General features: G+C 37.4%; 2 protein-coding genes across 6 annotated transcripts in view; one reads left to right on the top strand and one right to left on the bottom strand.

Annotated features, from left to right (window-relative positions):
- Window positions 1–183: 183 nt before the first annotated feature.
- LOC124187873 (sperm flagellar protein 2-like) lies at window positions 184–6,791 on the top strand. Its single transcript, XM_046580060.1, has 3 exons — window positions 184–5,197; window positions 5,307–5,678; window positions 5,816–6,791. Exons 1-3 carry the CDS (start codon window positions 194–196, stop codon window positions 6,092–6,094), a joined length of 5,655 nt encoding a protein of 1,884 aa, XP_046436016.1. The 5' UTR covers window positions 184–193; the 3' UTR covers window positions 6,095–6,791.
- Window positions 6,792–9,294: 2,503 nt separating this feature from the next.
- Window positions 9,295–27,392, bottom strand: part of LOC124174408 (protein bicaudal C homolog 1-B) — a 44,742-nt gene continuing 26,644 nt past the window's right edge. For 4 of the 5 annotated variants that reach the window (XM_046553551.1, XM_046553562.1, XM_046553545.1 and 1 more), the window contains 11 exons: window positions 21,980–22,059; window positions 17,448–17,663; window positions 17,122–17,361; window positions 16,517–16,735; window positions 16,121–16,424; window positions 15,504–15,923; window positions 15,312–15,413; window positions 14,975–15,219; window positions 14,596–14,818; window positions 13,572–13,691; window positions 9,295–13,259 (listed from right to left, as the gene is read on the bottom strand). In XM_046553551.1, the coding sequence (XP_046409507.1) occupies window positions 13,147–13,259; window positions 13,572–13,691; window positions 14,596–14,818; window positions 14,975–15,219; window positions 15,312–15,413; window positions 15,504–15,923; window positions 16,121–16,424; window positions 16,517–16,735; window positions 17,122–17,361; window positions 17,448–17,663; window positions 21,980–22,059 (2,282 nt within the window). In that variant the 3' untranslated portion in view covers window positions 9,295–13,146. The remainder of the gene's footprint in view (window positions 13,260–13,571; window positions 13,692–14,595; window positions 14,819–14,974; window positions 15,220–15,311; window positions 15,414–15,503; window positions 15,924–16,120; window positions 16,425–16,516; window positions 16,736–17,121; window positions 17,362–17,447; window positions 17,664–21,979; window positions 22,060–27,392) is intronic. The other variant, XM_046553571.1, reaches the window with a different exon arrangement.

Here is a 27,392-nt window from a genome sequence, read left to right on the forward strand (position 1 = left end):
TACACCCAGTACGGCTTGAAATTGTCAACAAAATCGATGTAATCAAATACAGTTTCACTTCAATGAATTAATATCACCACAGCATTTATAGTTATTCAAAAAGTTATTTATTGGTCGTCTCACAATAGTAACAAAATTTTCTGCGACCGCGAATGTAAATACTGAATTCGTAACTTACCGCGCAGTGTTGAAAATGAGTGAAGTTTTAAAAACATGGTTTCAAAATAGGCTAGGAATAATGATCGATCTACATCCAGACGTTTTTGGTTTAATTACCAGAGACGGTACTCTTCTAGCTCAGCTTCTTCACAGTTACGACATAATTGACAACGCCCAGATCAGCACGATACATAGCACGGAGGACCCAGCCTTAGCAAGGGTTAATCTGAAATTTCTTCGCGTGTGGCTTAAGTTTATCGGGGTAGATTGCGACGATGATACCATCGAGGAGATATCCAACGGACAGGGTACTACAGCGACACGACTTTTCTACAAGATTTTCGTCAGTTTGGAGGGTAAAGACAAGCTTCACTTTATTACCCAACAAAAAGAAAGAGAAAAGTACATTCCACAGTCGTCAAAGTTTGATGTTAGCACAGTCCCAGATAAGTCACCGCCTCCAGTATGCTCGGAAAATCCACTTGCTGGCCAGCTTGTAAGTAATGCAAGCGTAATCGCTTGGCACCGCGACAAATTCCAGGCAATCTTAAATAGGTGCATACTTGCCCGAAAATTATGCGTATCAAAGCAACAACAAGTACGCTCCACCGAAAAAATACTAACAGAGAACATCATGGAAAAAGAAAGTGAGGTTCATATGGATTATATACGACCATTTCCGGAGCAGGAAATACAGGAGTTGCACGACTTTAGTTGCCAGCACAAGGTACGCAGTCCAGAAAAATATACCTATCATCAGCTTTGCAACGAGAAAAAACTTGGTGAAGCAATGGAGCCAGCACCGGCTGATCCAGAGGCTGCTAAGACGTATGTAAAATGTATGAAAGATCGAACGCGGCGAGCATCGCAGAGCTATAGATGTAAAAGTCAAATGGAAAAATCTTTGACGGCGAAATTGTGGGAAAAACAAGTGGCCAACCAAGAGACTGAATTTGATCTAGCCGTCGCCAAGAAATTGTTCTCCCAGTCACAGTACGAAAAACAAATGATGACCAAACTCTGCGAAATTCGAGATCAAAAGCAAAGGATCGCAAAGAACAGAGGAATTGTTAATAAATTGATGGAGGAAAGAATGAGGACCGAACACAATATAGAACTTGCTAGGGAACATGAAGTTGCCGTCAGAGAAGGTCAGGATATTGAGGCTGAGTGTTCGAGACTGTGTGAATTACATAGAAGAATTCACGAACGAAAAATACAAAATTGTTACGAAAGAAATTACCTTATTTGTAATGATGTCTTGAACGATCTCATTGACATCGCTGTGCAGGCAGCCATTTATCGGGAAAGCAACGATAACTTTATTCCGGCCAAGATTTGGGGAGAATGGAAAGCCTTGTTTATCAAGAGTCAACCAATTTTTTCATCAATTGAGAATATCGAATATCTCTGTGAGGAAAACCCTGAAGATGAAGTAGAAGATATTTTCAGAGCAGAAATTGAGCGTCAAGAGGTTCTCAATGACGCTGATTTCGATAATTATTTGAACGTAAACGCACCTTGGGACGAATTTATGCCAGATATTGATTTGGAAACCGAGGAAATACTCAGGCTTGGGATTATTGTACTTGGCTACATCGTCCATCGTCTCTTAGATTACGTGTATCCCCCAGAGTCAAAGCCAGAGCCTGCTTCAGTGCCCAAGGTATCCTCAGCTTGCATCCTTCTCGGCGTATTGGACACATCTGTCTATCCAACAATACAGTCATTGCTGAATCACCGAGGTATTAAACTCATTTTCATGGAGGATGCAATAAATTACTGCCTACGATGCTTCAAAGACGAAATGAAGGATTTCTCTTGCATTGATCTGAGTGCCATAACGTCTAAGAACGAAGTATCGTCGAAAACTGCACTAAATAACCCAACTTCACGCGGGAACAAAAACACTACTCTTAAGAAGAAGGCAACACCTATGGGACCTTCAAAAACAACGGAAATGACTACACGCATTGTTGATAAGCAAACGCAAACACCTCGCGTTATTCCAAATGAAGATATGTCTCCGGATCTTTCGAATTCTGCATACATTGGCAAATGGGTTTATCAATTTCTCACACTGGGCCAGCCATTGTCCAATGAATTGAACACGAAAATCCTTATCGAATACATGAAGAGTCTGAACGACATAGAAGGATGGGTTTTGATAGATTATCCCAACACTTTTGATCAGATGGCACAACTTGAGTTGGCTCTCACAGGTATTAAAATACCTCAGGATAAAAAAATATCCGATGATCCTGACGGTGATATTGATGAACTGAACCAGGTACCTCCAAGGATAACGTACGAAGATGAGAACTCGGGCGAGTTCTCTCGTTCTTGCAGAGAATCTAGACTTGTCTACAATCCAATACCGAACGTACGCAGGGAATCATTGAGTTCTTACATGACCGCTTATATTCGAGCATTACCAAAACCTAAAAATATGCACATACGCGAGGAAGACATTTTTGAGATACTTTCGGAAGACACAACGCCATTGGATGCCTTTTATACTACTCAAGGCATTGCTTATGCAGTTTATTACACATCCTTCGATCTATTCACGCTGAAGAGATTATGTAGACTCGCTATTGGAGACATGTCAATTCCACGAGTTCCATCTATTGAACTGTTCGGCGAAGCTTTGGATTCGTTAGAAGATGAAGAGGCAAACCCACCCTTGAGCAAAACTCCGATAGTCAAACAGTTCGTACCCTGTCCTGAACCGGTGAACGATGACTGGGGAGGAGAAAGTGATTATGAAGGTGAAGGTGCAAACTATTTGAACAACACTATTAGTACAGTAACTGTCGAACCGACCCTACCAAAACCCGGGGAAGATGGTTGGGAATGGATCAAGTTTCCTCAAGCTCCGTTGCTGTTGGAGGCCTTGGCAAACCTATGGGAAAATATGGAAACTGTTTATATTGAGGACCTTAAAGAAATATTCTTTATAAAAAGAGTGCAGTACTCACACATTGTGCCCTACCGAAACTATGTGACTAAACACATGACAGACTTCATTCAACGACCTGATTCCAAGCAAGATTTGTTACACAACTTTCATACGAGTTATAATGATATTGCGATGGACATGCGCGATGACTTGGATGTCAAGTGTGAGTTGCATTGTAGAGTAGCCGATTTTCAGAAAGCACTTTGGGAAATTTGCGACGAACGACGAAAACAGGCTGAGGAAGAAAGGCAACGAATAATCAGATTGGATTGGACAGCTGAGGAAATGGTCGTCTTGGCTAATCTCTACATATGCATGATTGAAGCTGAAGTAGATAGATACATCGACACTGTACAACTTCTTCAGGATTATTACACTTCTATGCTACAACGACCCATCTCCGAGAATCGTTTAGCGAAACTTCCTCTTCAAAGACTGGAAATAATTTCAAACGATTTGATGATTTCTTCGTCAACTGTATCGCTTGTAAAAGCCAAAAAACCTGCAGCAAAGGAAACAGCGTCATCGAAAACTGGAAAAAATGTTGCTAGTCAAATTCCACACAAAGCACCTATCATCGACTGTACTCGTATCAAAAAACAGATTGCTGAATTGCTAATTTCCGCTGAGGAAACACCTCACCTTACCGGAGAAATTATCTGCTACCAAGCGGTGCATGCAAATATCATGTACGCACGAAATGTCGTTGATTCTCAGGCGTTATCGTTGTTAGAAAGTTTAAAGAAAGAACAAACGTCCTTTACCCCTGACGCTAAAGGTAGAATCCAGATGGCCAAAAATCAATTACTACCCACAGTTGATGCTGAACTAATGGCTGAACTTCTCAAGCGAGGACCTGATTTGTATTGTGAATGGCGATCTGCCTTGCAATTTGAAATAAATAGAATACTCCTCAGACTAAAATTATTGGAGAACGCTGCTCTATCAGACATCAGTTTTCTCTATGAAACTATGCAGCGATGTTTTTCCAACGTAATGACTGCCACCAACGATCGCTACAACAGAGAGATCAAGAGCGTAAATGAAATGGCATCAGTATTTAGTTTGGCAATCGAAGAAGAAATACCCATTCAAGAAGAATTACTGTTGGACGACGACCGCTTCATTGTCAGATCAAGCGTTCTGATGTATCCGGATGAACCAACTCCTCCTCCTGAGCCAATACGTGAAGCAAAATTACCCTCACAATTTCGTATGGGACAACTTGGTCGCCTGATGGATATATTTCGGTATGTGGCACCCCACGGCAGTCTTCCGCAACGTTTTTTCACTTATATCCTCGAGGACATTGTCGCCTGCGGCGAAGACGAAGGTGTAATATCCCATCTACCTTCATCGTGGTCAGAACTGCGTCCCTGCGATGTCCCATACTTGGTCACAGAGATATTTGGAGATACGGAGTACGTCGATTGGAGGGAATTCATTATCTATGCTATGGACATATCGATGCCCAGTGATGAAGATATCCTAGATATGAGGTTGCAGTTTATAGCCATGGACCCAACCCTGTCTGAGATGGTAACCAGGGATCAATTTCATTCCATCAAATACTGGTTCACAAATTGTGACCTGAAAGATCCGGCCTGCAAAAATCTCCTCCATGAGGATTATCAACGTGACGAAGAGGAAATGTACGAAGAGGAACGAGAATACGCTAAGATCGAAAAGACCTGCGGATTAATCTTACCAAAAACACCGTCTGAGTCCAAAAGCTCACTATACAGCAACGACTCCACTGTTGATAGTACATTTCGGGCAAGCTCCCGCAATATTACTCCGCAGGAAACCGTGCGGCTAATGCTTGCGAAAGAATTATTATGCGAGATGTTTGTGTCGGGATGCACGAACGTGAATTACACCGCGTTTCTTCTGGCGTTCTGCAAAGATTACGACCCAAGAGAAGGTTTGGGCAAGGCACTGACGCTAGTTCTCGGTGATAAAATTTGTGTATCCGAAAAAGAGGGCGAGGAGTTCGTTGCCGAATTATTAGAGCAGCAACGCCTCGCTGCCGAAGAAATGGCCATGAGAAATGATCAATGGGAAGCCGCCGAAAAGGTTAGTTCAGCATTTGGATTATTCGGTGCGGGTGACGAATTGATTGAATTTATCCGAACCGTGTAACCCGATCGGGTCGACCTATTCTGATGACGTAACACTCTTTCAGAACGTGTCAAACGTTATAAGCGATGTCTTGAAAAACACGCTGGAGCTAACAGAAGGTATCACGATCTCAGAGGTTGACAACCTAGACGACCACAGTGACAGAATCGAATCAACCGCCTCTCAGCAAAAGCGGAATACTAGTATCGAGTATACGAATTCAGTATCACCTGGCAATTCCAGACTGTTACCACCTAATGTAGTACTCTCGACCCCTTATCCTTTTCCTCCGCCTGGTAGCAAAGCATCTGATGAGTACGTATCCGATCAGGAAATTTCAAGATCGACCATTTTGGCCGAAGGATACAGCAAGGAATCCTTGGGCATCATCGGCAAGCCCGTCATTATTCATTGGATACCTCGGGAAGCTTGTCAGGTACAAGATAAACCGAAAATTAATGTTCATCGTCAATAATTTAATGGGTCTGTAACTGTAACCGAAGATTACGCAGTATATAGCTACTGAAGATCAACGAAGCGTCGTAATAACGTATGCTTCATTTTCATTTACAGGCAGTACTTTTAGCTACCTTACCTTGGCATGCACGGCAACCTGACATCCTAGGCACCACTTCGTGCCTACGTGATTGCCTGGACAAAGTCTACGCCGATCTCTTAGATACAGAAATCAGGAATGAGCAGGACTACGTTCTTTCTCACCGACTGGTGAACCATGGGTTTATCACAAACCTGCTAAGCTCTACCAGTACGTTCACGATGAAAAATATTGGCAACATCCTTCGTGATCTGTTGAACAAGAAATATAATCTCAAACAGACGACCAACTGCTGACTGGAGATGTTAAAAATAATTAACAAAGTGCACCACTTACCTCTAGTAAACGTGACGTGACTATACAAGTCATGACTTGCGTCATGATACCTGTAAATGTATTTATTAACGGATTTGTGATTCGTGATGAATGATATGAACTTGGAATCATCGGTGGACTTGTAAAAATCAGCTCTATCAAGAATAATTGTAGCCATAATGATGTTAGTTCTGGGTGGCGTGCAGCCTTCTGAAATAATAATTCGATATATCAATGAATCGTGTGCAGAAATGAGTGTGTTAAAACACCTTTACAAATGAATAAACAGTACGTTTTACGACTAGCTAGGTAATTTATTGTACACTATCATTTTACATATTTAAAATATTTTAACCTATATACTATAAGATGATGTAACAAAATTTCATTTCTTTTTCTGTTCAATATCTACAGATCTATTTCGTATCCACAAACCGGTTTCGGTAGATTCCTTGGGTGGAAAAAATTTACGTTTTTCTTTTTGCCGTAAGATACTCAACGGAAACAATCTCGACATTTATCGTCGTAACAGCAATTAGCACTGTTATAAGGTATTACATTTTCTGAGGAGTGAACGAATGTCTGGGAATCGAACGGAATTTTAGTAATACGCAGACTGGCTATTTTTTTATTAAAAATTGCAATACAAAATTTCTCATTCATTTTAATACAACAATCACATGCTTTATTCTGAGAATCAATATAAGTTTTCTTCATAGCAATATAAACCAATATAGAATATATATATGTATAATATGCGTTTTCTTTTTTATCAGAATATAACATTATATCATATAAAAATATCATGCTGCTTTACTATAAAATATATTTTTCGCATCGTAGATTTATATTATCGAATAATATTAATAATTAATAAGTTGCTGCACCTGCGAGATGGGCGGGCACGTCCCTTGATTATCATCATTATCATTGATTTTTTAATTACATAACACATAGATGTTATATTTAAATAATTAATATTAGCCACCTACCTTGTTACAATTTGATTTATTCAACGCATTACTTGTTGGAATGTTGATTATTATAATACAATTTTCAGACACAAGCAAACAGGGCGTGTAAAATTTTTAATTGAAATAACAATAATAATATAGTGATCCTAACTCCGTAAGTACGGCGGGCAGTTGTTGGCAACATTTACACAATACTTATGAATAATATAAAAAACCAGAGAATTCCAACGAATCTCGATAGGTTCAACGTTTTATCAAACTTTGAGCTATCAAGATTCATTGCGATTTTTCAATGATTTTTCTCTTTAATTATCAAAGACTCATATAGCTGCACGCAGGTGAAAAGAAATATCGCCCCTAATATGTATACGACAATTTTTACATATTATCAAATGCATCGCCACTGCTGCATCGACTTTGCTACAGTAGAAAACAATTTGAAAAGATGTTGCAGGAAACTTGATATCTCTTGCAGTCTTTGCAATTATGAAATACTAGGAACAAATCAAATAGTATTATTTATTCGAGTCTTTTCGTTTGTCAAGATATCAACAAATATCTATATTGACCAACATTTTAACCAGCCGTTACCGTTCGAAAAGTAAGTATTTTTAATTATTCACTTTCCCTTTGTCATTTTTAAGAACTCCGACAGGTAATGATTCATTATTATATCAAGCCCTGTTGGCTCCGTTTAATACTAAACGAATAATATACATAAGATAACGCCGGGATTCTCACGAATATACTAATCAAAGCTAACAAATTACACGATTAGTTATGATATATTAATTATTTTGTTGTATTTCTCTTTTAATTTCCGTAATGATTATATCGCGTGCGTAGAAAATATGCAATAAAACCAAGTTTTTGCAACAATATCAAGGATACATGTACATAAAAAAAAAAACACGTGTATATATATACATATATGTATACATATTTATACACACGCATATATACATATATATATATATATATATATATATATATATATATATATATATACATGTCGTGAAAACGTATTATCAGTTGTGCGAAATTTTGTAGGTGAAGATAAATCATTTACAAATTGTGGTTAATTTCGAGAAACACATTTCAACTGTGAAACCACTGTATATTTCCCTACAAATTCTTATCAAATTACGGTTGAGACATATCAACTTTGTAGTATAAGAATCGCACGATATTATTAAGTAATTTCACAGTGAAAACATCCATCGAATATATAATTTTACATTAATTGTACAGGAAATAAGTTGGTTCTAAGATGGCATCGTGCTCGTAATACGCACGTGCGGTCAAGCTGGCAGTGTTTTGTAGCAACGCGACGTCTAATGGCGTCAATCTGCACATTTGACGCACCGTTACACCAAGAGCTACTGGTTTTGATGCTTTACAATTCGTACTACTGGTACATATTACAATTAACATCTGGCGGTCTTGATTGTCGAGGTCTGCTACTGGCTACGGTTAGTTGAGAATAGAATCTCGCGATTGAAATTGAAATTTGAGAATCGGAAAATAACGGTAGACGCAAGGATAACGATTTCACGCCGCTTCAGTAATTGTGTACCATATAAAAATTAATACAGAATGATAATTCTGTAAGATTTAAGTGTAAATATTTACATATTCATGTATTCAAAATAAGAAAGAAAAAAAAACACAACCTCTCATCTGCGGTCAAGTCAAAGATTTTATTTTGCAACGAAAATTGAAGGATATTACGTTAGCATCAAGTCCACCTTTCTGTATTTAATTTCGAAGAATATATCGTGACCGTAATGGCAATATGTATGGAATAGTAAGTTTACTAGTGAATGTATACCGATCGTAACATTATTTGAACGAATAGACTTTCAGAGGTATTTATATTGTTACGTGTCATGATATTTGCCACATGCAAAAAAAGATGTCAAAAAATACTAATCTCTATACGTATAAGGTATGTGTGAGTGTGTGTGTATATATATATATATATATATATATATATTTATTATTTATTTTATATATATATATATATAATAAATATTTGAATCGGTTTGAAAGGATGACAAACTAAGGTAAGGGAGTTGAGCGAAAAAAATTAATGTATAAAAAGTTGAAGATGTTGCATATTTTCCTTCGTATATTGCGTAATCTCAATTAATCGCCCCGCAGGTACGATGGACGCTGGACTATATAACCGATGTAAAGGAGATTAGTTTAAATATATTACACGTCATTAGGTGTATACTTTATTCTTCAGCAATCATTAATCTAACTAAATATTAAACAATTATGTAGGAACATTTCAGTCGTTGAATCAGTCATATCCAAACTGCTTTGGTATCTGATCACGGATATGCGATGCAATACGCCGTAGCTTCATCCCCCCGCAGCTAACAGCGAGCGTCTACCGTAAAATTTGCGACATAAATTATTTCGTTTATCTCTCCCTATGTTGAAGATTATCGTAAAAAGTTTCAACGCTTATCACTTTCATTACAAACAACAAGAAAATCTATCGAATTGGATACTTGCAATGGAATTCGTTTCATCAATACAAAATATTTATCGTTATTATTATTGATATAATGGCATGTATAGGTAGACGCATAGCAACGCGTAGGAATCGCATCAGAAACCGGCACAAATTACATCACCGATTCGCATTAATTAAATGTAGAAGTGAATTGTAAGTATATAATTCTATGTTATTTTCACTACATCAAACTATCAACAAAATGAAAAAAAAATCCATGACAATAGTAAAGTAGTAGTAGTAATAATAACAATAATATTTATATTAATAATAATAATAATAATAACAACATAACAATAATAATAATAATAATAATAATAATAATATAGACGATCACACAGGCACATTTTTAATTACTTATTATATATTTCTGAATAATAGTAATAATTTACGCTTAAAACTTCTCAAGTTTAGTCAACAACTCTCAGCGGTAAAATCGATCGCTAGGCATTCAGAAGCTCGTGCAAAAATGCCTTCCCGATTTTTTTAAAGCGATGCCCAAGTCGATTTCGACCTTGACGTGTATATCTATAAATATCCAAGTCCACGTATGTGAAAGGTGAAAAAGGGATTGACAGCCTTCTCCCTGCACGTAATTATGAACAAAAACACTCCGATACATTTTTATTACTGCCTCAAATGAAAATGGATTGCATCGTTTTCGTTCAGAATTCTGTATACCCTTTTCGGCGTTTAAGATACGTGGACTTAGATATTTTGAGATATATAGTTCAAGGCCGAAATCGACCAGGGGCACCCCCTTAAGGCCAGATGGTGGTTCTGCATCGTCAGAACCAAGATGCCAGTTTTTTCTTTTTTCCCCCATTATGTCGGTTCTTCACAAATTCGCCCTGTTTCGAGATTGTGTTGAAGTGTAATCAAAGTATACGAATGATATGCTACGGCAGTAATGCGCGAATGGAAACAGATCGGTAAAAAAAAAAAAAAAAGCTGACTTCTTGGCCCGTAATACCCTATACACACTGCAAGTCACTGCAAGTCACTGCAAGTGGCGCGTACGTGAGCTGAGCTCATTACCTAACGCATTCTTTGGTTGACGAAAAAAAAAGAAAAAAAAAATACTTTAAAAATTAGAATAATTTATAAGTTACAAATGGAATATCTTACTTTCGTAAAATGATTTTTAACGACTACTAGCTTTTTCATTTTTTCACACATCCGAGGTTCGTAAAATTATAATTTCTTTCCAAATTAGGCTGTCACCGCAGCTGCAATATTAAGCGCGATGCAATATAATGTATTTGTATTAACCGTTATTGTTCATCATCTATATAGTGGATTTTCGTTAAAAATGTGCTGCCACCATATTAATAAAACATAGTCCGCACCTTCGAGCAACATATATACGTTTACTACTCATTTCAATTCATACTTATCTCCTTTATCTAATATTTCTTAAATATAATTTGCGTCCGTTGAGCGGCGTACATTTAGCGACCTTCTTCAATTAATAAATACTTTGTTACTTTATAAAACTCGAGAAAACAACAGATAAAATACAACCTCGTTGAAGATCATGCGGGGAAAAATCATGCACGAAGTACACTTTCCAACAGTAAGGGCCAACAAACATGCGATATGTACCTTATATAAATGTACAAAATATAATTTTATGAATTTTGACCCACGCCAGCGTAAATCTTGAAGAAAACAAAGTTATATTCAACTTGTGAACCTAAGACGAATTTATTTCGTTCTCAATTCGGCTGTTGACTATTACCGCTACTGCTTGCACGCATTATTTGTATCCATAAATAGTCAATCAAAGTCTATCGCAAAAAACAAAACCGAGGAAAAAAAATATGGATGGAAAATAAAATTCGCTAAAAAAAAAAAATTCATATTATTACATACGAAGACGAATGATTAATTTCACAGTGATATTTGAATTTATACTCCAGTCAGTGCAAGTGTTCAGTCTTAGCTTCCCTTTCATTTTTTATCATATCATGATATTCCAAGTATACGTAAAAAGGGCACTAAATGCATCATATCATAACAAATAGAAATAATTTCTAAGAAACAGTTTCTGTGTCTACAAAAAAAATTGTACTTTTTTCAAATATATTTGCAATGGGGACATTGCAAAAATGATGGAATAGAGGGAAAATCATTATTACACAATAGTAACAAATATTTTATACTGGCAAAAAACGTCAGCGCTTCTGTATACAGTCAAATAAATATGTTTCACCACAACATCCACAAAAGAGTAAACATATTTCTCGTATACCAAAACTAAAAGTATTTCCGAAAGAACGAAAAACTGGCTAAAGCTTATACACGATTATTGTCATTCTGGGTTGTCGTTGCAGTGAGTTTCGAGTAATAGCCAATTTTTTAGAAAAAAAAAAATTAACCGCCACATGGTGACCGATTTCCTTCGCACGATATTATTCATGATTTTCAATCGCTGAAACGTTCCTACGTGGTGTATAGTGATTCTCGAGCTTAGTCTGAATTAAACATTTTCCGCTAAGTTTCGAACGGCGCTAAATGTAGTTGCCAACGGGACCCCCGCGCCCATCTTCAAGTCTAAAGCCTCCCTAAACTACTGTAATTTTGCATAATTAAGAAACGTAGTACTTGTTTGAACGCAGTCTGTTTCTCCGACAGCTGATACACATAAACACACAGCCAAACACACGACATAAAGACATTGCTATAATTTATAAACCTATAATCGATAACGATTGATTAACTAAAGAGGAAAAAAAAAAAGAAAATGAAAAGTAAAGAACGTCTAGCAAATCATGCACTCGCGAGTTATTTTCAATTCTAACTACCATACCTTATCGTGGAACAGTTGAGCATCATTTTGGAAGGAAGAAAAAAAAATTACAAAAAAAAAAAAAAAAAAAGAATGAAAATAGTAACGATTATTTCCTTAACCTATGTAACGCACTTGGTAGAGTACGAGTGACGAATGTGTGTGAAAAAAAAAAATTGCAAAAAAAAAGGATTATCAACGATTCTCGGTTACAAAAATAATCATTACCCTATTCTCTTCCAAGTACAAAACTAACATGCATGATTTTTTTTTTTTTATTTTTTTTTTATTTTTTTTTTTTTTTAAATGTCAAACGGCACTTCCCTATTATATTGTCCCGAACATTTGCTTACTTTAAGTTAAACGACTTATACTCTTAACGAATTATTATCATTTTTTATAGACTTTTTTTATAATTTTTCTGAACGTTTTAAATATTTTTATTTACTTTTGTCTTTTGCCTTATGTTGTTGTTGTTATTTGTCTTGCATCGTATTTGTCTTGCATCGTACCTTTACTTTGTATTTGTTCGATTACCGTCTTCTTATATTCTCATGACCGGTTGGCAAATGAAAAATGCCAACTCCGTGTTGCCGTTAAATTATTCCTAATCCGTTACATTTCTCGCAGGTATATGTTTATATAATTCGGGTTAAATGGACTCCGTTGACAGCAGTTCTTTTCGGGTCGTGGGTTCTTCACGGCCCCGGTGAGTCTCGGTAGCACGACTTAAAGTTTTTATTACCAATTGTCCATGCCACACTTGCTTGTCGACGCTGAGCCAGCGGCTGATGTCTTGCGTTCCGCACCTGGCGCGGCGCTGCCGGAAAATGGGCTAGAGCGCTTGTTCATTTCTGTAAAATTGAGTGTCCCAAAGAGGGCAGGTATACAGACTCTGTTTTTCCGCACACAGCGTTAATGAGGCACAAGGTAAATCGCAGAGAAGGTCTTACGGTTACCCAATGATCATATATCTATCGATTTTTTGTTAAAGTAGGAAATGAAAAGAAGAAAAAATGGCATTCCATTTGATTTAAATTTTTTGACTGCAGGACTACTTTCCGTACGGCATCCTCGACGCGACAACGTTACATTTACAATCGGAAGCAGCGGAAAGTCTGTAGAAAAGATAAATAAGCATGTGTGGCCAAAACCCACTTACGCACCAGATATTAGAAGCATTATTTTGCGCCGGGCACCCCAAGCAGTTATTCCAATTTCGCATAGATCCTTTTCGGTCAGAGATGGAAATGTCGCCATATCCACCTCGTGAGACGTGAACAAGCCTGTCGAGCATAAACACCACCGTGCCGATTTGAAAACTTGTACCTACTACGTAGCGCCATCGCAGCTGACTGCATTTTCAATTAAACATTGAAATGAGTCAACAGAAGGAAATAGCAGAGAAAAATAGAATCAAGAAAGAATGTCGTTGTAGAAATCCATAAAGAACGAACAGAATGTTGTTAATTCTGTTCGAGCTGCCAGTAGTCTCGATAATGTCAACCCTAGTTTTTCACTAAAATTGGTAGAAAAAAAATGTAGAATAAATTCGAAAAGATGCGAATGCAAAAGAGAGAAATTAAATCGTTTCAAATCTTGATCATCTACCAAAGACGAAAAACTTCAAGCACCCACTGTTTATTATATGCATGCAAAAAGCAAAAGCATTAAGCATTAAGCATTACGCCATTTACGTCAATGCTGTCATTAATTTTTCAGATGCAGTTTAGATTTTTTCGCAGTATAGATTGCAGGCGAGAATAGTTTGGACTGATAGCTAAATTAGATAATTTTTTTTTAACTCTTGCGCTATCTGTTGTAACGATCGAGTAGAAAGTTAATTACAGCGAAAATTGAAGACTTTGTTAGTTCAAGTACATACTCTTTCTTTGACTTTCTTCTTAGTAATTTATGAATAATGTGAATTTAGATGTTTGCAATGATCACGATTAGTAATTTAAACAATATGACATCTGGCATTTGGCATCTTGGCAATTCAGACCAACGACCAAGTAGCACAAAGTAATTTGTCAAACGTTAGTGGAAATTACTGCAATTCCGACATCCTGTTATATATTTTAAATCATCTCAACTAACATTCAAACATAGACTACTCTCGCCTGTATCAAAAAGACATGAGACAGTAGAACAGAATGAGCGAATTAAGAACAGTTATTCAAGACTTACGTATGTATTTTTCCAACCCAACGCTGGCCAGCATCACACCGAGGTCTGTGTAACGCTGCGAAACTATTTTGTTTATTTGTGACGTAGGTGTGTGATCCATGTAATTGGATGACATTCCAATACGATCTTTTCCGGTGCTTCCAGGGAGACCAAAATCCATCAGGGTGTTGTAAATTGGAGTTGTAGGTTCTTTCCAAAGATCGGCCGGACTAAATGTAGAGTCCTAAACCAATTGGAGTAACACGTTATATTAAAAGTGTGTGGATTAAATTCGACACGTCCAGGACATAGTGTTGTGAAAAATGTTCGTACTCCTATGAGATGTTTAATAACACTATAAATGACTGATATACAATCCGTTCCAGTGGCGTTTACTTACAGTCTTCTCTTCTTTGTCACTCTGCATTGTTGAAACTGTTTGGCTTAGCCCATAACCAGCCCACGCGGAAGTAGGTACTCTGTAATCCGTTGGAGAAGGCTTTGTTTGAATTGCCTGAACAGCCATTAACTTTTTCTGTTCATAGTCAAACGGTGTCAGGTTGCTGTGTGCCACCATTTCTAGAGTCTTCTTCTCGCAACCGGGTGCTCGACGATCCGGAAGATCGGAGAGCATACTAGATAAGTCTGAAAATAAAATGTATGACAAAATGTTCGAGCAAATTCCATATCCGCCACACGCGGAAATAGTAATCATTTTTTGTTTTCATTTCATTTACCTATATTCGTACTAGTCTCTGGGGGATTAACTGGCGAAGCGTTACGCGGGCTAATTGCTGGACTGGACAGTGAACTGGCCAAACTGCTAAGCGACGAACAGGCTGAAACAGTTTTGTACAACGTTTTTGATATCGTCCTAGATCAAAGCAAAACAGGATTAGTAACGTGAGTAAAATTTCGTGTTCACTCACCACTGCCATCTTTGTGATCGACAAGAGATGAATTGTTCAGAGTGTGGTAACCACTACTATTCATCGATGTCCCCAGCCCATTTCCCATGCTGTTTCCAAGGTTGTGAATTCCATGGTTCATCGAATTAGCGGCACTGGTCATATTATGGTGATGGGGTCCAAGATTGTTGGCTCCCGAGTGCATCAAGTGGTGTTGGGCCAAGAGGTGATTGAAGTTGGGATACGGAAACGACGTGTGATGATGATGATGATGGGATGGTAATGTTGAGAACATTGGGGCGAGCTGTGGAAGTCCCCAATGCGGGGAAAGACCCACAGGATTTGGAGAATGTGGTAAGGGTGACATTGGGTGGGAACCGTTTCCTGTGTTGATTGTCAACAGGTTGGAGAAGTCCGTTAAAGCATTGATGCTGCTCGAACCTGCGATGAAATTCGATTATGAACACAGTGAGTAGAGTAGCGTAAAAACATGATTCGGGAATTTGTCGACCGATTAAAATATGATTACTATTTCTTTCACTATTTGAATCACAGTGGTAAGTATTGAGAATCATAGCCCTGCTACGATAGAATAGAAATTTAAATTATTATAAAGAATGAACAAAGTATAAACTTACCAGCACCGCCGAGAGCTGCGTTCCCTTGATATAAGTTGCTAGCATTTGGGATGTGATAAGTAGCAGGTATTTCCGCGTGAATCCTGGGCTCGTTTAGCCCAAGTAATTGTTTTCTAGCTTCGTATATGTTGCTCGCGTTTCTCTCAATTCCTTTAATGATGACAGAGAGCGTACTCTGCTTTGGTTTGTGACGAACATTGATGAATACGTCGAGTGATTGCATCAACTGAGAGATATTGTCGGAATCAACGGAGCTCATCGAATCTTCAGGTAAATCAAACATCAAGACTAGAGGTAGGGAACCCTGAAGAAAATGGGAAAAAAAAAACGTCGTAATTAGTGTCGGATGATATTTGACCGCACACAACTTCATCTTTCCATAAATTCTCCACTCACCACCAGCTGCTGACGGGCAAGATAAACGTTGTGAATTCCACCAGTAATTGTTACGTTGCTCTTTTTTAAACTAGGAATATTAGGATCTCCAGCATCGGGAAACATAATCTGCGTGCCTGTCCGTTGCATGATCATCTTTAAATTACAGCTTTGTTTACCCAGTACGATGGTGTGATGCTGGGGAGATATCTCAACCGACATCTGAACTTGGATTTGATTCTGCAATTGACATTTGGCAAATTTCAACCATTGACCTCGTTAAACTTGAGCGAGCCGTGCTGTTCATACGGGCAAACAAGTCTTTTTTATTTTTTTTTCTTCCGTCGATTACAGCTCTACATTTCGCTCAATAAGCAACGAAAAATCGTTACGTCACGCTGCTTGCACACCGGGTATGCTGCATGCGTGCAAATTATATTTGCAATACACGTCCGTGAACTGGTTATACTCTAAAGATTCGACACAGTATAAGATTATAGTCTGAAGTTCGTCGCGCGTAAAATGAGTTGACATTAGCGACTTGAAGCTAGCTGTCTAATTACAGTACGAGTGATGCTAATAGGGAAACTAGTCCAAACTCGAAACATTGCACATATTATACTCACGGCCAAATTTTCGCACATGTGACGGATAAGCAAAAGCGTCGCCTCCTTGACTTGGGACACTTCCCACTCGCATCCCTTTACCACAACGAGAGTAGCGTGGAGTTTAGGCCGCGTTCTAAACATCACTTGAACGTTGTACTGTTCCTGAATTTTTATAACGTAGGGCGATGTGGCATCAGGCAGTGCTTGCATGGCTCCCATTATCGGAAGTTCGAACGAAAATATCAACGGCGTAAGATTCTGAAATGGTAAAACGTATATTTATCTTCATCAAGTAAAAATTAAACTAGTATCGTCGACGATTTTCACACGATGTTGCAACTTACGCGAACTCTGGCACGTGCCCTTTCCACTCCACCCATTTCCCCGGCGATAGAAACCTGGTTACTCTTCTCCTGAGCGTTGCTGCGATTGCTATCGGGGAAGTGAATGTGGCAGCCAGTTTCCTCCATAACTCGTTTTATGGTCAGTCCACCTTTACCGATGATATGGGAGTGATCGGTGTAGCTTACGTCTAACTTCATGGTCACACGGTTGCTTTGCTAAAAGGAATAAAATAACACATGAGAATAAACTTATAATCGAAGTAATTCGTCAGTCGATGGGACAGTTCGGCAAATTTTCTACCACACATATGCCGATCGTAAAACATGCGGCAACGATGTAAATGTACACTTATTGTTAGACTAATCGGTAAGACGATAATCGCCTTGAAAGATCGTTTGACGTTGATTTCGTTGCATATCGTTGACGATATTGCACCGGGTTTTCAAATTTTATACAGAGATCAATGACAATGTTACACTTGAAAAACGCCTGAAGCTAGAGTAGGGAACGTTTTCGTGGAATATCCTATTTGATCTATGGCATACGGCAATTGCAACAGCGATTAGTCGACGAGGAGAAATGACGCGGAAGTTCGATCGTTGAAAAAACGATGAAATCAATGGGAAGAATGAAAGCAAATGACACGGAGATGCAAAGAACTGAAAGTCAATCATCGTGAAGATACCTACATAATAAAGCAAGAGATGTGCAATATTGATTATTAAACTTTATTTACACAGGCACTAGTAGTAAGAGAAAACATCATCTAGGACAGTTTGTTTCCACATGAATTTATTGCGCAGTGTGCGAACTTTCACAACTCCGGGGTAAATAATATTCGCAATAGTCGACTTTGACCTGAATAATAGCACTGTTCGCTACATCGTTTGACGTCAAACACGATCAACCGAAAGATTGTTGACCCTTTATTATTGCCGTTATGTACATACAACATATAAATATACTCAGTTACGTAATTTTTATAGAGTATATGGTGTGTTTTGATCGTTGGAGCCGATTGCTTAGTCGTCGTTTCGGACAAACCGTTGCAATAATAAGAATTTCTCAGCAAATACTTAGGATTACAATTTTTACGCGTCAAGAATGTTAAATTGAAAACAATAATTCAGAACGATTCAAACGAGACTTGACGCTTAAGAAAACTCTGTCCCTATGACGATGGTACGATTGTTTTATTGTTTTTGAAACGTATAAAGATTGACGAGGGGGAATCGTTGAGCTGCAGTAACGTGATCACAGCAAAAAACCTTGCTTGTGAAATAGCAAGGTCGCTAAATCCTCTCTTTCACGCCTTTGATTGGGCATAAAAATTCTCATCTGCTCTTACGCATAAACGTGCATAATGTAAAGATAAGTGTACGCGCGTTACGTAACTCGTTTAATACGACAGAGTTTACCCGCGCAATAGGGAGGCATTGAAACAAAAGATGAAACAATAAGAAACAAAAGAAACAAACTTAAAGAAAGACCTGATAAACGAAATGGAATTAAAAAAAAAAAATCCAACAACAACAAAAAAAAACATCAAAAAAAAAAAAAAACAACTTGCCACACCAAATGATACGCTTTGATAAATTGTAATCACTGTCTTATATATAACTGTACATATGTAGCACAGATTTGCTTTCGTAATTTTTTCATGCCTGACGATAACGAAAAAATAAGTTTAATCATAACAATAATTTAAAAGATAAAACCGTCACCGTTCCAATCAATAATTATCTTCAATCGTACGATAATAACTATTTCATTGACATCGTATAAAATTGCCGATCGTTTACCTACGTCAACCACAAGCGCGGGGAAATTATCCATCGTTGAATAAAATTTTCCAAAAATAAGAGTAAAAGTGGGTAAATAAAAACAGGACGGAGGAAATTAATAAAAAATCAAATAGTATAAATCGAAAAATAACCCGCTGGACCGCTTTTATTAAGAAATAAGCAACAAACGTGGATGCGGTTGACATTGTAATAATAAATCCGAGGAACTAAAGCGTATATATTGTATATATACGAAACGGAAACGTACAGGAATCTGTGGAACATTTGGAGACGTTGCGAGGTCCCCTCTGGTCCCATTATCGCTAGCTAGCTAGATACGAGTAGCTATAAGCCTTCTCCGCACCGCAAAGAAACGATGACAAGTGTTGGCGAGATGTTACACGACGATCTGCCTTGGGCACAGCTTTGCACACACACACACTCACTCACACAGGCAAACACATACACAGATATTCTGGCGCCAATGAGTCTGCCGCCCACGTTACACTGGCCGCTTCTCGCGAGCCTATAATACGCGAAACAAATATCAGGTTCCTTGATTTATCAAAACGTATTTACAATAATACGCTGATACGGGGTCTTGCGCGTCATCTCGATGGGTAGGAAAATTGGCGACGAGAAAAAAAAAAAAAATTAATATATCATGTGTTCAACACGACTGAAATGTAGTGCTAATTTTCGTTTAATCGTCATTACGTAAGACGTAAGCGTCAATTTTCCTGACAGAAAACAAATACTTTATCAGTCGTACGCACACTGACAACGAATACCGATCGGTACAATGAATCGGTAAGACAGCTTGACAACTGTGTCACCGCCACCGGTTTAAAAGTTTCGCATACGCGAAAGAAAACCGATAAGCGCGTATTCTAATCAACAATAATGTTGAGTTCAATTTGGAGCAGCTTGTACTCGTATATGATACGTAACTTAGATGCATCTGAATTATTATGTAGATTACGTATACGCATGTACTCGTTACATGCAGTGGAAACTTTACGCCGTTGAAGCTGAGATTGCGTTATTTTATAATTAAAACTAGTCTACATATTCGTTACAGTGTCTGTTGCATCTCGTAATACGTGCCTACGTACATACGTACGTACTATTATTCCGTTCATCGAATACCGGATATGATCGGGAACAGAGCCCTGCAGGGGTGTCACATTATTTTTCTCCGGCATTGAAACAACCAAATATCACCTATAGCACACCCTCTCCTAGAGAAATAACTAGCCGTATATAATGCCAACAGACACTTGCCGTACACGTCCGATTGCGAGTAGGTAAAATGTGGTCGTCTGACTTTGTTAATTGTCGGAGAATGGTAATTACAACGTATAAGATTACGAAAACTCCGCGTATATACGACGATCGTTTTTCCTCCGTCGAACGGTAATCTCACACCGATTGTCAGTAAAATCCCTCGACTTATACTCTCCAATTCGCAAATTCACACACCGGGTAATGAAAAGTTATTACATTTCATACGGCGGCGGATGTAAGTACGATATGTACATTCATCGCACCGTCAACCGATGGCTGAGAGAAAATATTCTCCAGAATATTTGAGTACCGACCCTCGAGTATAAATGAATGCATTATGCAAATGATAATGATCGACGAGTATTCAAATTATACCTAACAGACCAAACCGACAAGTCGAAAGATCAAATGGCTTGAAATCACCCCCCTCACGTTAGAAATCTCAGAGACATATATATTATGCGATCGTACAAAATATAAAAATATACCTTATACCTTACACATTATGTATTAGTACGACACGTTTCAATAGTCGGCAGCACATATGTGACAGCCTGTAGGTGCTGCAGCCATTCGCGTCTGTATAAATAATTGCACCGTTTGTTTGTTTTGCATTTTGGATGAACGGAATATCGAGCTGCTTTTATCATTCTTCGATTTCTATGAATCGACATTATTTTTCGCCTAAAATTAAGTCATTACAAACTCGATCTACTCACTGTATAAAGATCTGCACCCTTCGGTTGCGTCTTCGAAAATTTTTTGCCAGAATTTAATGTTTGGGAATTGGGCAACTTGTGCCGCGTCTGGTAAACGAGATCTTAAAGACGGTATATGCATATATGTAGGAGTGGATAGTCGTTGCGTGCATAAATTCTAAATTTAACGATTGTGAGTAACTTTTACGCGATAGGTATGTAAATCTTGCCGTCACTTTGCGATAACTCTTGATAGAATGCTACATCTTCACCGTATGTGAAGCAAACTTATTAAGTTAACGTTAAATAAAAAGACTGGACCGTCTTGGTGGAACAAACAAATAATCATAATTTCGTTAACCCAACTATATATCAATTGCTAATAAATCGTCCCTATAAGTGATAATTGTCTAGTAACTTGATAATTATTGATTTCATGAAACCTTATTTGTAAATATATCCACCGGTAACAACTATATACCAGTATTGATCATTTTAACAGATTAACGTTTGAATCCGGTAATTATATCGTTTAGCGGTTAAGGAGATAATTATTATAAACGATTCGGTTAAGCGAATAAGTAGTTTTTTTTTACCCCTCAACGTAGAGTTTTGCTGACTAAAAATCGTAAACCTGAACAATATACAGATCGCAATAATTTGCGGTAAATTCACGATTTTACAGTTAGTCGGCACAGTTATGAAATAATTGGGAGTGAATTCATAATCAGAATTCATATCTAAATGCCATATCAAACTCACCCGGGTGTCCAGTACTTGCATAATCTTCTCTTTGGCTGCTTTTACGTCATCCTGTCGACCGGCAACCTTTATGTGTGGATCTGGAAGATCGTTAATTTATAAATACGTTGCAAGAATACATAATAATGCAGTATGTAAATACCTACGGGGTGGGAATTAAAACTCGCTAGATTTGAAGCACATCGATAAATTTCAATGGTTTACATTTTACGTACAACGAATCGAGATTCAATGTGATATAAAAACACGCGGACAAGAGGAAAATTTCTCAATCTTTCATCCGTGATCGTAAACATAAATTACAAGAAAGGACGGGGGGGATGGGGGGAGACTATTCTCTATTTTACACGGATATCAAAATCGTCCGCTGTCGGTCAATGTTTCGTAATCATAGGTATATTTCAATAATTACATTCACGCACGTTATGCGTATTCACACGTGCATAGGTATACCTATATACTTATCTATATACAGGGTATTTTTCAACGATTTTGAACATCGTACACTGAACATACAATTAGCAATTCCCTGGGGCATATTAGTGTCGAAAAAACCACCGTGGACAAGTTTTCCCCCTCCCTCGAATAAATGGTCTTTGAACGTAGTATACGGTATTTAAATATATTCACCAACTGTGAATAATATTTTTCACGTTTGTTCTACAGTGTTGTTATTATTTTCTTTTTGCATTCGCTTATTACGGATCGATTAGCACGGGACGAGACCAATTGGGCAAATCAGGCCACCGCAGACATTGGTTAGAAAACTGTGACAATCGGCAAACACAGCCAACTGTCGCGGACAAGTTTAATAAAGCTTATGTGATAACATTTTTGGATGTTTTCTATAATCAAATTAGCTCAGCTGCGTTGAAACGTTTTTTTTTTTTTTTTCTTTTCCTCAGCAAGTCGTAAATATAGTGCCAATATTAACTTATTATATAATCCTAAAACTGTTTGCATTTTTTACCATCAACGAAACAACTAATTCCGCAGCTACGTGCAAGATGAAAATGAGTTTTGTGACTGCAATCAGAAAATCTGGTACATATTAATACCATTCTTTTTTTTTTATCATCACCTCACACTAAATTTTCTTGCATAACTATTGGGATAATTTAATGTTGGTGCAATGATCGATCGACGTTTATGCTTTATTTAACTGAAGAAATACAACGAACTAAACGGACAGATTTAATCTCACAATAATAAGAAAATTTTGTATTTAATTAAATGTTTGCTATATAACATCGGTATATAATAAATAGTTATTCTTGTTGGATGTTTTTCTGTAATCCAAAAAATATTGTAACCGCATTGTGTAACGATTCACAGATTACTAAAATTTCCCAGTAACTGTAGCGAATGAAATTTTTCTCAATAATATACAACAAGTTTCCTGCAGTCAAATAGTATGAAGGATTCAACATGGTCTGCAAAAAGAGCCGTATGATCTTCCTGAAAAGATTCTCAGAATCACGTTGTACGAATTCGTTGGATATATTAGATATTCGCGTGCAAATTCTGCAGCATCATCGTTTACGTAATACACGCGCCATGCCGAACACATTATTCTTCGAATTCATGAACGAATCTCACATCTGCTGGTGATTATCGTTCCGAGGATTCGCGTTACTTGTGCTCAATAATCGAAAGTTGAAAGTAAGAGAGAAAAATAAAAAACAAGCGGCTTTTCGGCTGGCCACGAGCCAGCCCTCGAACTTTCCATTCGCGCACTGGAGGTTCCAAGTTCACAGAAAAAAAAAATTAATATCCAGTTCAAATTTTCAACTACAAATTCCGATTCGTGATCAACGATTTAAAAGCCCTCACGTGCCATATTACATGAAAATATGACAATTTTTTTTATTTTTAACCACTCTAATGGATCCACCGTTACAGATTTTCGAAGTCTGACCTTGGATTCGTCATCGGTGACCCAAAAACTCTCCGCCTACTAATTTGTACCAAAGTCCAAATATTTTTAGATTTTTCTTCCACCATTCGCCACTTTGGGTTTCGCAAATCTAACCTCAACTTCGTAATCATTCACCTAACAAACGTTCGAGTACTAATTTTCCAACAAAATCTAAATGTATTTCATTTTCTTTCAAGCCGCTTGAGTACGCCAAATTTAAATTTTGCAAATCTCAGTTTAGATTCGTGATTGACAAGCCAAGAGACCGTACGGTACCAATTTTCATTTAAATCCATCCATCCTCAAGATATCATCTTTATTTTGTTTTTTGGAATTTTGATATTTAATTAATTCAAAACATTCTGAACCGATCAACGCCAAGATCTAATCAGTTCTACGATTGAAAAAGCCGCGTCGATTGAACTAAAAATCATTGAAATCCGGCAACTCATTCTCGAGATATGTTCCGACAAAAAAATTAATCACATACATACATAAATACACACACACACAGGCGTCAATCCGAAAATGATCTGAGGAGATTCTCTAGATCTCGAAACGCTTAGATCCAGTGAAAATTCATCATTTCATTTTCGGTGTGATTGCAATAACTTCCTTTTTTCCATAAAACCTTATGATTTTTGCGAAACAGTTCAACTTATGAATTTCAGTGATTTGTCGAATATCATAGCAGTATATAAAGTATACCGATCAGCACGTTTGTACCGAAGAGAAGAGAATTTTATTAGCTTAACTAAATCGTTATTGATTCAAATTATATAAATTTGCAATGTATACACGCTATATATCAGCTGCAACCGGCCATTAAATTAGTATTTTTTAGGTCACGTAACAATGAATTATAATAGCAATGATTTGAGTTGAGTCAATAGAATATCGGGTACGTGTCATTGCGTGACAATCGAATTATTCCATCGAACTGTATAACGTGCTGCACATCGACGGCGATTATATTTTTAAACTATCCCAGTGAGCATGAAATTCATATGAATTTTGATACTACTGCGACACTCGACAGTTGTTTGACTGATTAATTCTATCGACGGTTAGACGTTGTGATGTTCCATACAGATATAATATAATCCTGTGAATCTGTACATTTATGTGCCACCTAAAAGCCCATCGTTGGATATTATCGATTCTCGCTTCGTTAAACATATTCCACAGTATATTTATATAAGTCCGTAACGCTAATCGATTATCCGTTAAATATTACAGATATGGAAAAACTCGAATGCTGATGTAAAGTCAGAAAATTAATATTAGCTATTGTATTTTGTTATTTACGTTATTTTCCAGAAGCAAATGAAACGTAATTGATAGTAATAATATATTCAAAGTTCAAATTTCGACTGCGTAAAATTGCGCAAAAACTGGGTGCTGAATCTCTCAACGGTATTACCTATTTTGTATCTGAATCGCTATTTTGTAATGTTTAACTACAAACGCGGAGAGATTACACCGATCAACTCGAATTTTGAGTCTAGATTCTAGATATCAAAATTTGATTCTTTTCTCCACGTAGTAACTAAACTGATAAAAGAAAATACAGTTTCATAGGATAAAGTATGCTTTTGCAGAAGCCAGAGCTATATTTCGGATTTTAAGAAAAATTACCTATTTTCTCAAACATTTATTGCAAACAACAACTAAACAAACTTCGGTATCTCACTTAAATCACTTATATTCAAAAATTACACAACTGTTGCAAAAAAAAAGGATAACTGAATAAATTTAAATTCATGCATGAAAAAAAAACCATGCAACCATGGCAATTTCGTAATTGCATATACTTAGCACAGGTACGTGGCGTGTTTTTAAAACCCGACTTCGAATAAAGTCATAACACGCAACTTCCGCATTAATATATTATTAATTGTACGAATTATTTTCGAAAATTCAATTTCCCACGCATGTGCAGCCTATAGCGTGATTCAGCTCTTATTTCTTATTCGGCAGCATCGCCAAAACGATAGATATTCGATGTAACATCGATCACGAATCACATATTACTTCTTTAACAGCAATTTTATTTTTGACCTGTCAATGAAATTACATTCCGCGTCACGTACCTCACAATATTCCGTTATAAAGTGCTAAATTTGCAAAAAGAAAGTTGCGTTGCTGATAATTATTATTCAACGATTATTGCCGACGAAAATAGTTATACGTATGACACGCGTAAGCCGTGGGGTGAAAATGGATCGACCATCTCTGTATACGTAAGAACGTCGTTCGCTCCACATATTAATTATGTGATAAAAAAAATTTAGAAATAAAGTTAGCCTGTCCATAAATTATAAGAATAGCAGCGTGACAACAAACGATGATAATTTGTTCGGTGAACTTACAAACCGACGTTCAATATGTCCAGAAATTACAACACACAGGTGTACGCGTACCGTAATTATTATATTTATAAAAGTTTATCGCTATATTCGCTGTTTCGGACGTTAAATTACACGCACGATTACGGTCCTAATAATTATACCGATCACCGCATTCATTGCGTATTACACACGGTATTATTTCCACATTACACACATGTACTGATACGGCGGTTGCGCGCAAAGAGGATCGTTCCACGGGGTTACACAAGCATACAACAATGAGCCAGAGCGCTATATTGAGGAATAAATACGGTGGCGTGAAATATCGAAATAAAGCGTGTCGTGCGCTGCGTAATGCGTGTATTGTTATAAATGGTAAAGAAAGTATAAGTAAATATGCAAGCCAATGCCGAGGAAGCGCACCGACCGAATCGTATTACACGTCGCATATACCTAGACCTATAATGTGCCAGGTCGTCGTCCCGGATCGTCGCATCGAGAGTGCGACAGAACGATGACCTATAAAACGGGATAAGTCACGGTGCAAGCGGTGCACGAGTGCATGGCCGTTGACATTCCACGTTCAACAATCTTACGGAGGAATATGAGATAAAAATATTTTCGGGATCTTGCTCGCGAGGAAAAATTTAATCTTTCATTTGCCCAACGAGGAAACATTTGAGCAGTATCACGGTCTCTGTTACCTCTACGGTGGCCGTACTTCTAGAATTCAGGCAGTTTGTTGTTTATCTTTGGCGGAACTTCTTTATACGATGAATGAAAACTTCTGACCAAATTTCATCGAAAACAAGAAGGGGTCGAGTACAACCATTGGTCGATTTGACATGGAATGACCCATGTTACATTTATTTTACGTCGTTCTTTTTTTAGATCGTAATAAACGTGTTTATTATAATTACTCGTGTAACACCGGTTGCGTATACTTGTAACTTTTACCAATCAACGGCAAATTTTTCAAATTCACATTTTTCTTGATACAAGCTTGTAATCGTACAACACGATAAGTTTCGAGTATAACGGACGAGGTGACATTTATAAACGCTTGAATAAAGGTCGTATAAATTTCAGAGTGCGACAATATTTTTCATTCAATATTTTAGATCATATAAAAACCACATACATA

This window comes from Neodiprion fabricii, chromosome 1 (genome assembly GCF_021155785.1).
Source record: "Neodiprion fabricii isolate iyNeoFabr1 chromosome 1, iyNeoFabr1.1, whole genome shotgun sequence".
In the NCBI taxonomy this organism is placed as follows: Eukaryota; Metazoa; Arthropoda; class Insecta; order Hymenoptera; family Diprionidae; genus Neodiprion; species Neodiprion fabricii.